This window comes from Montipora foliosa, chromosome 6 (assembly GCF_036669935.1).
Source record: "Montipora foliosa isolate CH-2021 chromosome 6, ASM3666993v2, whole genome shotgun sequence".
Taxonomy (NCBI): Eukaryota; Metazoa; Cnidaria; class Anthozoa; order Scleractinia; family Acroporidae; genus Montipora; species Montipora foliosa.
The window spans coordinates 13951996-13964495 of NC_090874.1; the positions used below are offsets into that span (position 1 = coordinate 13951996).

The 12500-nt window shown below is 38.3% G+C and overlaps 1 protein-coding gene across 2 annotated transcripts in view; it reads left to right on the forward strand.

Annotated features, from left to right (window-relative positions):
• The window catches only part of LOC138006759 (uncharacterized), a 12948-nt gene extending 8751 nt beyond the window's left edge, over positions 1-4197 (forward strand). For both annotated transcript variants that reach the window (XM_068853271.1, XM_068853270.1), the window contains exons 2-4: positions 1-73; positions 557-907; positions 1042-4197. The exon at positions 1-73 is cut by the window's left edge and continues 296 nt beyond it. In XM_068853271.1, coding sequence (XP_068709372.1) covers positions 1-73; positions 557-907; positions 1042-1235 — 618 coding nt within the window. In that variant the 3' untranslated portion in view covers positions 1236-4197. The remainder of the gene's footprint in view (positions 74-556; positions 908-1041) is intronic.
• The last annotated feature ends 8303 nt before the right edge of the window (positions 4198-12500 follow it).

The window sequence follows — 12500 nt, forward strand, 5'->3', positions numbered from 1 at the left end:
TTTTTATTGGAAGTTTACTTTCACGATAGTTCTGTCCTTCGTCATATTTTTGAAGTGAACTTCACTGTTGTCTGTAAGTATTATCAAGTGAAATCATATCAGCCATTTAATTAACTTCATTTACTTCTTTTTTCGAAACCTGACTTCGAACTTTTTGTTTCATGCATCTTTTGGGCGGCGTCTTTTGGGATGAGCGTGGGTCTAAATGGGGGGTCGAGTCTATGGTTAACGTCTGTTTATTTCAGGGGGGGGGGGGTCCTTGTTCTCCTGTTCCCCCTAAAAATTGATTCGGTTCCCCTGTCCCCGAAATTACTTTCAAACTTGTTACCAGCTTTTTTATCCCTAAAATTGTTTATGATATTTTGTCATTGTCCCCTGTTCCCCAGTCTAAATTAACCGTGTTCCTTTGTGTCCCAAAACCCCATGGGAAGGAGGTGCTTGCGTACGGTCCAGAAAACTAACGTATTGAGAACAGAATCCCCTTTGACGCATTGTGCTTAAATTAATCGTCTCTTCTGACTTACCCGATGTTTCCATCTCGTCTCTTTTCCCTAAGGTGTATGGACTCGGTTACAAGCTAATCTTAATCTTTCTCAAGTCTTCCTTGGCCAATACCCACTGGAGCAACTCAAAGAAATACAGCTTTTGGACGAGAACGGAACATACTTTGCTTACATGCACACTCGGAATGGTGCTTCTCTCAACGTAACAGACGACAGAAGTCTGATGCCACCTTATTGGAACAGATTGAAGATTACGAGGGGTTCCTTGATCCTCTCTGGGATCACAAAAGCGGATAACGGAACAACGATACGAAGTAAGGCGTTCTTGAATGACCCGGCCATAAAGACAAGCATAGGATCTGTGTCGGTGAAGACAATCAGGATTTTTGTTTTCAATTCCACTGGTAAATAGCCCACCGTATTGGCAATTCATTTCAAAGGGATCCTTCACTTTAAACTAATGGAAATATCATATGCTTTTAAATTCGCTTAATACATTTTCAAGAAAAATGTTTTAAAAAATGTTTTTTCTCCCCAGCTCCAAAGCCAATCAATGAACCGCCAGGCCAGATAACACTCATCGTAATCATCTCGGTTGTAGCGGCTGCGATCGTTATCGTCAGGAAATGCGCTTGTTGTTCCAGATCTAGCAAAGTCGTGCCTCGCGACCAGGGCGGAAAGAGACCGGGCGGTGAAACGAGCGGGTCCGAGCAAAAAGGTGTGATGCAGTAGACTGGGGTCTACTAAAAAGCCTTTTCAAAATGGCGGCAAGTGTTGAGATCGGCAACTCACTCGAAGAATTGGAAGAATTGTTTTTACAGGACATCACAGACGACTTTTTTCATTTGAACGAGAAAAAAAATTCTCCAGATGTTCCAGACACATAGCTGATGTTAATGTAACAAACATTTTCCCTCTGTTCTTGATTGGTTCTGATCTCTCCTATAACCTATGGTCTTTAGGTAAATCCAAGTGTTTTGATTGGTGCTTTCTTGTTCAGGACTTTGCCATACAAGCCATTTCCATAGAAAAGGTTATTCAGCCATGGTTTTTTTTTTTTTTACATTTTGTTTATATTCTGGTGAGTATTTTCACGACTCGTGCTGTGTGTTGAAGGACCCAAATATTAAGCTCTTACTAACCGAGCTGGAGGGCCATACTGGGGAATATTGGTTGAACATTGTGGAACTAAAGATGGAGCGCAGCGAGGTCCATACAAAAATGACCAAGGTGCAATATTCCTCAGTATGGCTTGGGCAAGCTTAGTTAGAAAGTAGTTTATCATATGGTACTCGGGCCATGGTTGTTTCTTGAATTTGTGGCTTTTCAAAAACAAAAATTACCCGGCTTATGACCGCTTCCAAAGAAATGGTCGGCATAGCAAAATCCTGACCAAGAAAGAACCAAATTATCACAATGCTTGCATTTACCTCAAAACTACCTTACCGCAGGAGGAAAAGCTGGCAGGGCAAGCAACCCCCGACCCTTAGCTCAAGGTCTAGATCCGCCACTGATTACCACAATATTTTCTGTAGTTGAATGATAATTGAGCTAATTATGTGCCTTACTATGAGTACAATAGTTGTGCAAAGTTTAATCATGTCTTTAGAAATCAGTCATGTTCAGAGATATTATTGGCACAGGATTTGGGGAAAGTGTTTTTATTGTCATTATTGAGAGCTTACTGCACACAGGATGCACCTCAGGCTAAATGACATACCATCGTAACTTACTAGTTAGTATGAAGAGTTGTACAGTGTCAAGAGAATTTGGTAAGCCTATTTTTGGTTAGCTCTCACAAGCAGAAATGGTAACATGCTAGTTTCAACACAAAATAGAAAATAGAGCTAAACATTGTTACCTATTACCATTAATTATCTGAAAATAAAAGTCCTGCCTTCCACATTATGTACACAGTGTGACATTGCAAATCTTCTGATTTGCATAATCTAAAAAAACCTTTGTAGCTTTCTTAATTGGTGTTGATAGAAGAATCCTCCTTACAAGAAGGGTTTTCTCTCCACTAACTAAAACATTCACTAATTAGCAGATAGCTTGAGAGTTTTGCCAATGTGCGAGCCAGCGAGCCAGCGAGCCAAACGTGCGAGCCATGCGAGCCGTGCGAGCCATGGCTGCGAGCCATGCGAACCAAGAAGCGAGCCATGCGAGTCATGGCGGCGAGCCATGCGAGCCATGACTGCGAGTCACACAGTTATCGAAAGCTAACCGTTTTAAAATGGGTGCTTAGACTTAATAACTGTTTATCAGCGCTATTTGAAATGGGTGCTTAGACTTAAATGCGAAATTTGCATGACTCGCATGGCTCGCTGGCTCGCAGATTGTCATTACCCATAGTTTGAGGGCAATATTGTGTGTGTGAATAGTGAGTTTCGGAAAAATCATAGACAAAATTTAGGGTTAGTCTGTAGAATGAGGGGGAGAAATTTACAAAGCAAACTCTCAGCCCTAAAATAAAGTTAACAAATGAAACAAACTCTGTGTGAAATTAAAAACTTTAATCACAGAAACAGCCAGATAGTACATGTATGAAAAACTGAATCACGTAGGAGGGATTAACAAATATTTGACCATGAAAATTATTCAGCAGAAGTGGCCGGCTTGGCGGTGATGTCTCCAAAAAGGCTTGTGGTGTATGAGGCCACCTAAGCAGAAACAGCCACAAGTCAAGAAGGGACCTTGCCGAGTACTGGAATATGTACTCATTAGATGTAGATGTAGAAGTCCTTTAAAGCCTTTTACTGACACCTTGAAAACAATATGAAACAGAGAGTTACTGTATTGATCTGTACTAATTGATTGAGTAAAAGGGCTAGATCAGCCACACATCTTTTTTTCTTTTCTTTAGATAAGCCCTCAGACCCCCAAAAATAGATGCCTGTGATCCTTGAGTGTGAAATAGTTATGCTACATTTTTTAAGTTCTCTGTGTGGTGTTGCTAGTCAAGCCTAACAAAATTATACAGTCATTGTTATTTTGTAAGGTATCATATTGATCAGCCACAGGTTAGCTTATTTGTTTCTGTCCAAACTGCACAAAGGCAAAGAAAACAATATGGGTTTTGGGAGAGGATGGGGAGTCTACAAATTGCTTTCCCTCAGGGGAGGATATTCTACAAGGAACTGGAATCATTGCTTTGTCCTCAGTTGGTACAAAATATGAAGGAGTTGTCATGGAATAGTATGGCTTTTTTGCATAGTCATACCTAAAGGGGCAAGGACATGGTATTTACAATAACTTATCAGTTTTGCATTGTTTTGCTGTGATCCATTTTAAGTCTGGTCTATATGTTACCTCGAGATCAAACATTGTTTGCCATGTTATGAAGTGTTCTGACGCATCTGTCCTTCTGTGGAATGTTTTTGAAGCTCTTGTTTCCAGACTTTGAAGTAATTGTGAACTTGGTTTAAGTTGGTAACACGTTGATCTGTTATTGACTGCAATGGACTGTTATCTTTGAAGACATCCAAAGCATTTTACATTTTCATAAATTCTTGTGTCTTTTCTGTGGTGTTGTTTTCATGCAAAGCCATGTCTTTGCAAACTTTTTCGGACAGAGTATTAACAGCAAGCTTTACTCGTATTTTATTTAATTATGAAGATGAACTTACAGGCTCCTTGATTAAACCGTATTTGTTGTTTGTTGATTTTCCTAAGCGGGGCAAAATCTTGAAAATATTTTTTTAGTTCGGTAAAATTGACTGCGGCGAGCGATTCGTCGCGAGCGATTTTAAGTGAGCAAGTTTGAAGTTCTCAAACGCTGCTATATCCAAATATATCCAGCTGATTTTTTACTATGTTTTGTAAAAGCTATCGATCTTAAACATATGTAAAATTTAGAGTGGAGTAATGTGGAGTACTCCTAAAAGAAGCAACGGAACACGGCTTGGTCACGATAAGCGGGACATACCTACATCTGACACAGTCTTACTTCACTCAAATTTAAGCAGCTTCCGGCGAAAATACTTGAGTTATATTCCAACAGACAAAATAGTATTGAGTTTTGGGTCAAAAATATCAAAAAGGCCTTTAAATAATACACAACTGGTGGCCCAAAAATAAAGAAAGAAAACTTGATTTCCGGTTCGTCGAGAGGATATTTTTGGCAGCCATTAATTGCACCGGAAGCGCGGAAGGAGCGCTCGTGCCAGTCCTTCTCCGCATCACTTCACCGCCCTATGTATAAGCGCCCTGTCCCGACTGATCGCCCTGCCGATCAGTTCTAAATCCGTCAACTTCCAAGGAATCGTTTCTAAAATGTCCCTGCGCCAACTTTTTGGGTGAACTGCTTGCGCCTGAAATCTCTATCTACCTTTAAGAAGGAGTTTCACGGCTTCAAAACATGCAAGTATGCAAATATGCTCTTTTTAGTCTAGCCGACATGTTAAAATACCTGCTTTACTGAGTCATTTCATGGACATCCAAGACATCGTGTGGTACCATGGTTTGTCTTGGGACACCCTATCTTTTCAATAGAATTTCAAAGCCAGAAAATTGACGTCATCAGCGTAAAGTGCATAGACCTATAAAGCCTAGTCTTCACTATCTACGCAAGTGTAGTAAGTACAAGCGATATACAAATTATAATGTACTATAGCTAATTCATAACTACTGAAAGTAAGGAACGGTAGGTAAATAAGTAAGTAAGTAAGTAAGTAAGTAAGTAAGTAAGTAAGTACCTAAGTAACGTTGACACATTAACTTGACGGTAGTGTCTTCTGTCCTCACAAAAGTCAAGTGATCCACTGAACTTGCGTACCTGTGTTACTTGTTTTTGTGCCGCTATTGACGGCGGGGCTTAACTAAAAGGGTCTATACTCATATCTACCACAAAATCGTAAAATGTGGTCTTTTTTTGATGTTGTTTCGAAGAAATAAAGGGAGCAAAAGCAAAGACGAGAAGGACTGCTGCGAGATGATGTCGTTTGCAAATATAACTTCTCGTTGTCTTAATTACATCGCGATTCTTTCAAGTCTTTCGGCATGGTAGGAAAAGATGAACCAAAAGTTCCAGGAATAAAATTGGTATGAACACTTGAGATAATTGGGAATCTATCGTCGGGCTCTCGCCTCCTTTACCTAACCTCAAATCCGGCCAACTTATGTATTATGGAGTTTAAAGCAAAGACGACGGCTACGGCAACGAAAACGTCATTCCAAATTATAACTTAGCGCTAACGCAAATATTTCGCAATTATTCCCGACCGTCTTGTCTACCTTGTACAATACGGGCGAACTATCCTGTAACTGCATGGTTACGCCAACGGTTTTCAAGTCAAAACAGAAAATGAATGGTTCAATGTTATATGCTCACGTTGTCGTCAAAACCTACAATTTGGGGATTTCACGTTTTGTGGAGTACGGCAAAGAAATGCTGCACATGCAGCACAAGTATTTTTCCTTTGTTAAGGACGGTGCCTACTAATTCAAAGGTATTTTTTCCCCGATTTATGATTATGCAGGAAAGATAGATCTTAACAAGTGTTATTGAAATCCAAAAAGAAAATTGGGGGTAACCACGCATTTTTCAAACATAATTCACGAACAATGTATGGCGTTCTTTCTCAAATTGAAGCGCAATTATCTCTAAAGAATGCAGGGTTACCCCCAATTTTCTTTGCATAGTTTTAAACTGCGCATAAATATCCCTGCTTTAGTAAGCATCGGCGATAGGAAATCCGAGTATCTGGAGATGTGCAGAACGTATGCGCAATAACAATAGTAGGCACCGTCCTTAAGCAATAATATTCTTGCTTCGTGGCGTCCCCGTAGCCGTACTGAGCCGTCGTCTTTGCTTCAATAGGGAGTTTAAGAAACGACAACGGCTACGGCAACGACAACGCCAAAAAGCTGTAATATTATTGGTTAAAAGAACGTGCGGCACGATTTTTTGAACAATTTCTCTCCCGTACTCGTCAAAACTACTGGCGTGAAATGACCAAATTTTGAAGTTTTGACGACAACGTGGACAAACTACAGTGAATCTTTCAGTCTCACTCTTTACTTCACATGCGTCCGTACCAATCCAGTTTTAGGACACTTCGGCCGTATTATTGTATAATCTAAACAAGATGGAATGATCATGAAATGCTTAGAATAGATTACTGAAGTGATATTTTGAAGTGACGTTTTCGTTCCCGTAGCCGTTGTGGTTTCTTAAACTCCCTAATTTCCATGTCCAGCAGCATACGGAAGCGATCTAAAACCCACTTTCTGAACGGTCGTGAAGAACCATTGGTTTTGATCATTAATTAATCGCATGTTTTGCGGCGGTATGGTAGCCGTCGAAGTCGCCCTTGCTTGCGGTCCTCAAGCCAAAGAAATGAAAAAAAAAATTATATTAAACACACGCGCATAGCATGCCACTCGGCCTTATAGGTAGTTAATTTGCAACCAATCTCTAAAGACACATATAACAATGCCGCAATATGCAATTGCTGGTAGACGAACAAAAGCTGAAGCTAATGAGAGATCTTTTGTTTTTGTCCACCAACATGGCGGCGATGACATAACGTGAAAGCCTCCTTTTCATTGACATGCATTTTTTGTGCACTGTTATTTTTATAACTAAGTGAAGTAGGATCATAGTCATTCACCATTTATGATTTTTCTGTTATTATTTTTTTACTTTTTGATGATGAAATGAAAGAGCTATCACAAGAACTACTAAAAATGAAAAGCGAACCTGATTTGAATCCGTGGGCAGAGCTGAATAATGTAGACCACCGATATTACATCATGCTATTGTCAGGATATGTCCAAGTTCCTTTTGATGTATGTATATACCAAGAATTCCTTATATTAAGGAAATATTTCAAAAGAATGTTATCTTGAAGGAATTGTATATTTCAGTATGTATTATATTCAGTATGTATTAATGACACCAATATTTATGTCCAAACATTAAGAAGGAGCGGTTTTCAATTGTCAAAAGACGCAACCAATCAAATGAGCCAATAACGCAGCCATGCTAAGAGCGGGAAAACTCCTTAGCTCATATCAGTGGCGCTAGATTTGGGCCAATTATTTCGCGTAGTGATCCAAAGGCAATTGGAAAATTACGATTTAGATGCTCAATTAAAAACCGTTTTTTGCCTAATGTTAACTATCTATTTATTCTTTTTTTAAAAATGAAATTTGTGCTGAAACAGAAACTGTCTATTGAAAGGAAACCACCATACAACACGATTAATAGGAAAGAAAGTTACAGTCCTAAAAATAAAGTTAAAGCATTATAAACCACCACTCTCAATTGCAAGTTGTCATTACTGCACGATACTGCACTGATTCTCAGTCAAATAAGTTGAATAAAGTTGCTATGATGATGATGATGATGATGATGATGATGATGAGACTTCTTCCTGTTTAGTGTGCTGTATACTCCTGAAGGGCCGGGTCCAAACCATGGTCCTAGGGCACAACAGAGCTGATAAATTTTGCAAAACCTTCTTTAAGTATGTGGGTTGTTCCTAATAAAGTTATTTTTTGTAGTTCATTGATGTTGATTTCCCATGCAGAGATTTTTTTGTGTGTTTTCCAGTCCCTTCTTGATGAGCCCTAGAGCACTTATAACAACTGGTGCTGTTTCTGTCTTCATTCCCCGCATTCTGGTTGTTTCAATCTCTAGGTCTTTACATTTGGAGAGTTTTTTCAGTGGTCTTTAATGAGGTGTTATTATTATTATTATTATTATTATTATTATTATTATTATTACTGCTCCGCAATATTTAACATGCCTTGACCTTTTCCTCGTAATGTAGTTTCCACAGATTCTCTTTTTGAATTGCCAGAAATAATACGGCCGATCCCGAGAACAGTTCGAAATTACATAGGAAGAAGTAATGAATTGAAAGTTAGACTTTCAAGTCTTCTCGGATAAGGACGATAAGCCGGAGGTCCCGTCTCACAACCCTTCAATGTTAATAATCCTGTGGGACGTAAAAGAACCCACACACTTGTCGCTAAGAGTAGGGCACGTAGTTCCCGGTGTTGGGGTCTGTCTTCTATTGTGTATCAGTGTTGTAAGTAATTGGCGCAAGCTGTTGTGGCGCTTTGCCAGCTTGACTGGCAAAGTTAATAAAATAAATTTCTCAAAATTAAAGCAAGTCCGATGTGAGAACTTTCAAAACATCATGTGTATCTATTGGTTCCGAATTGAAAGAGAAAAGCGCACGATTTACCTTTTACACAATACTCAGTCAACAAAGTTTTCTCAATCAATTCTCGAGGGAAGATCTAGGGCTGTAAACTAAGTGCAACTATGACCCCTTTCCTTCAGGTTTGAGTTTCTAGTTGGCAAGTGTCGACTATAGGTTTACCATTGGGTTTTATGTGAAATGTCCGTTACGTGCAACGGGTCATACCGCAGACACGTAATAAAGGCTAAATCTTTTGGGAAAATGCATGTGAAATATGTTAGCGAAATCACTGTCGTGTTTTCTACGCTTAAACATAAAGACTCGTTCGCCGTCTGCGGTAAACCCAGTCTGAAAGGCCTTAATGACCTCCAACCTCGTTCCCATAACGTCGACCTCGACCTCGATCTAAATTTAGTGGAAGAAAAGCAAAAGTAAATAACTAAAGAGCATAGTTTGTTCCTATTGATACCCCTGTATGTAATACGGTTAATCATGATGGCGAGGTCATACTTACAATAAAAATCCAGCTAGGAGTAGAAACGAATGTACTTAACATATCGTTGTCTGGTTCGACTCCAACCATATCAAGTTTGGTAAATTACGCGACCAAAACAGAAAATGCCTTAAAAACTCAGCGAGCTAACTATGTTTTTCACATTTTTTTAACGCAACAGCAATCTGTGGATTTAAGAAACACATATTTCTCCAAAAAGAAAAGAAATGATGTCATAAGGCCCTCCTTTGATACAGTTTCAAAATACCAGTTCCCTTTACTGTCCAAATAGAAATTCCATGCTACAGTTTACAAAAAATGATGGGAAGCTTCCTATCCGATGAAGAAACCGCCTATTTCTTTTTCTTCCTGTGAACTTTTATATATTTTCACTGAAATGCACGGCAGAGGACTGGGACTAGTTGCGCATGCGCCTTCTGATTGAAGAGATGTTAGATTTCCATTGAAAACGTTACTTTAAAGAACCATTCATGCAACCTTTTTGAAGGGGTCTTGACTAAAAATTTTCCCTAGCAACCAGTTAAGAGCCACCCCCCTCCCCCCCCCCTTAATGAGGAAGATTAAAATTAAATTTGATAAGTTAACAAAAACTGTTTTTATTTTCCCCTAAAAGTACGTATAAAAAGTTTGTGATAGCTTGACTCGTCATGAACAGTCAACCTTTTCATGTTCCTTTAGATCATAACGTATTATTTTATCCTCTGGGATGAATGTTTCGTCAAAGAATTGGTAATTTGGGTGGTTTTTGGTCAACAGACATTAATTTTGCGTAAAATGACCTGTCTTGTTGCCGTAGTAAAGGGGTTGCAAATTTGTCACATATCTAATTATATTACACATTAATCGCTGATATGATTGCTCAAAAAATTCCGAAATATTCATGCTCGATCAGTTTTCCGTCAAATTTATGTCCAAGAAAGCAAATTAATTGGAGAAGATTTTTGTTTACCATCCAAAAATTCGTACTCAACGTTAAAATGACTAAATTTGTGTGCAAAACTGATTTTTGTGTTATTTTTTTTCTTTTTTTTCTTTACACTTTCTTTATATAAAAGGTTTTAGTTCTCTGGAAACAACCTATATGTTTTTGGAAACCTCATTTTCTTAGCTTTAAAATGATGTATTGCTTTTCCCCAAACTTTAAATACTTTTTGAGAAAAAAAAAAAAACATTTTTTTGCGATGGCCGATTTCCCAAAATATACGACTTGCAGATAAAAATATAGGACCGAAATTCTATTTTAACGGTCAAAATTGCGAACTAAGAAAGGTACAGCTTTTGTTAGCGTGTTTTACGCAAAACAACTATTGATGCAAAAGTAAATAAATATTGATACACGTTTTAAGGAAGAGCACAAGGAAGTTTTTAGGAAGTATCGATCGAGAATAAAAAAAATTGCCATCAGCAACAAAATTTGCGACATGAAAATAACATAATCTTTGCGCCCCGAATATAAAAAGTTCCCATCAACCTAAAACATTTAGCGAGCTTTTGGCTGCGCTCAATTTTTTTATTGTTCTTTTGTCTGCATAAGTAGAATCACAAAATCGAAAATAGTGTCATCGATTTCAGCGGCCACTTGTGAGATAAAGTAACCTTGGATCAACTTACCAACAGTATACATATGTGGCAAAATGACGGAAAGTGTTATAAAGTTCGACAAGAAATGTGATCACCATTGTCCAACTCTTGAGGTTGACCATTGTTTCTGCATAGTCAAAAATTCACTCTCCTAGATGAGGTTTTTTATCACCAGGTAATTCCATCGTTCTGGAAATAGAAGCTGCTTTATTATTCATCAGCGTCACAAATTCTTGCCGAGTTTGGGTCTCGTTTGTTGAAACTCAAGCACGCTTCCAACAGATCTGTTTATTTTCGCGTTTCACCCAGTTATTTTCTGGCGCGGCTGTTTAATGACATGAAGATTTGAAAAAGCTTTGTTTTCCCTCTTACCTAACACACAGGCGGCTTTCGCTTCTCTATTTTTTATACAGATATAAATTTTTACAAGAAAAGTGGAACGAAAGTACGCGTGAATAAATTAAAAGAGAAGAAAGAGGCTATCAATGACATCAACAGACAAAGATTAGCCGATATAATCTACATGTTTACCAATCAGCAAAGTAAAGTAGTGTTACCGAGCGAATTCGACATATGTGAAAACTAAGTTGTGATAGCGCCGTGGGAATTTCAACTCAAACAAGCTGACGAAATCTACATTTTTTGCTGATCGATCGCAATGATAAAGATAAAAATATTTTTCTACTGTTTTTCTTTCCTTTGCGAGGAAATTACTGTTAAATGTTTTTCAATGCAGGCAGAGAACTTGATCCGGTCTTTGAGAATAAGAATATTATGGTCGACTGGTGAATTTTTTTTCTTGTTTATTTGACCTGCAGAATGTCTGTGGAACGTGAGCTTTCGTGATGATCTCCGTAGAAGGGAAAAAAGTGATGTTGATTTAAGACATTTAAGAATTTAAATACGTGTGTTTAAATTACAATAACGTACTAAAACAGTTTTCATTCTCTTTTCATTAAGAAAATTAAGAAAGGAAAAAGGTGAAAAGTGGGTGGCAAACAAATATCAATTTTTTCATTGTTATAATGCAAGAAAACCGTACATTAGTCTCGTAATTTATGCACGCGCTGCAGGCCTACAAATCTTTCACTCACTCACTCACTCACGCACACATTCACTCACACAGACAGCTCCAACTACCACAAAAAGGAGGTTACACCCGCACAGGGGCCACTACGGGCTAACACCGACTGCTCACAGTCGAGGGAAAAACTGTGCAAAGCCGGAGCTTGTACCGTCAGCTTCTGTGAAATTAAAATGAAGCGACTAATAAGAGTAATGCTACTCTCCCCTGGACGGGATTCTTAAAGCAATCCACCTTTTGCATATTAATATTCAGGCGTGGTAAAACCTATCGAGACTGAGGACGCTTTCTGATGTGAAGAATACTTTGTGGTGTGTACCGTACCGGCCAATTTCTCTGCTATCCATTCACGCAAAATGTTTGGGGAGGATTGTTCATTCTGCCATTTATGATCACGTAGCACCACGGGTTCATTAAAACTCTTTTTCTTACTTTTGTTCCTTATTTTTTGGAAGGTATTCACTTAAAATATTATTTCTCGCTAAGTGTTACATCTTTTTTGTTCAAATGAACACTCAAAATAAAAATTATCTAACGATCTTTAAGTACAATTTTCTTGTGATTTAATTACATCCCTGTTAAAAATTGCATAAGAAGGACAAAGATAAACATGGCTGTGTCGAAAAGTGAGACTTAGAAAGGAATTGAATTGCTTATTAAGG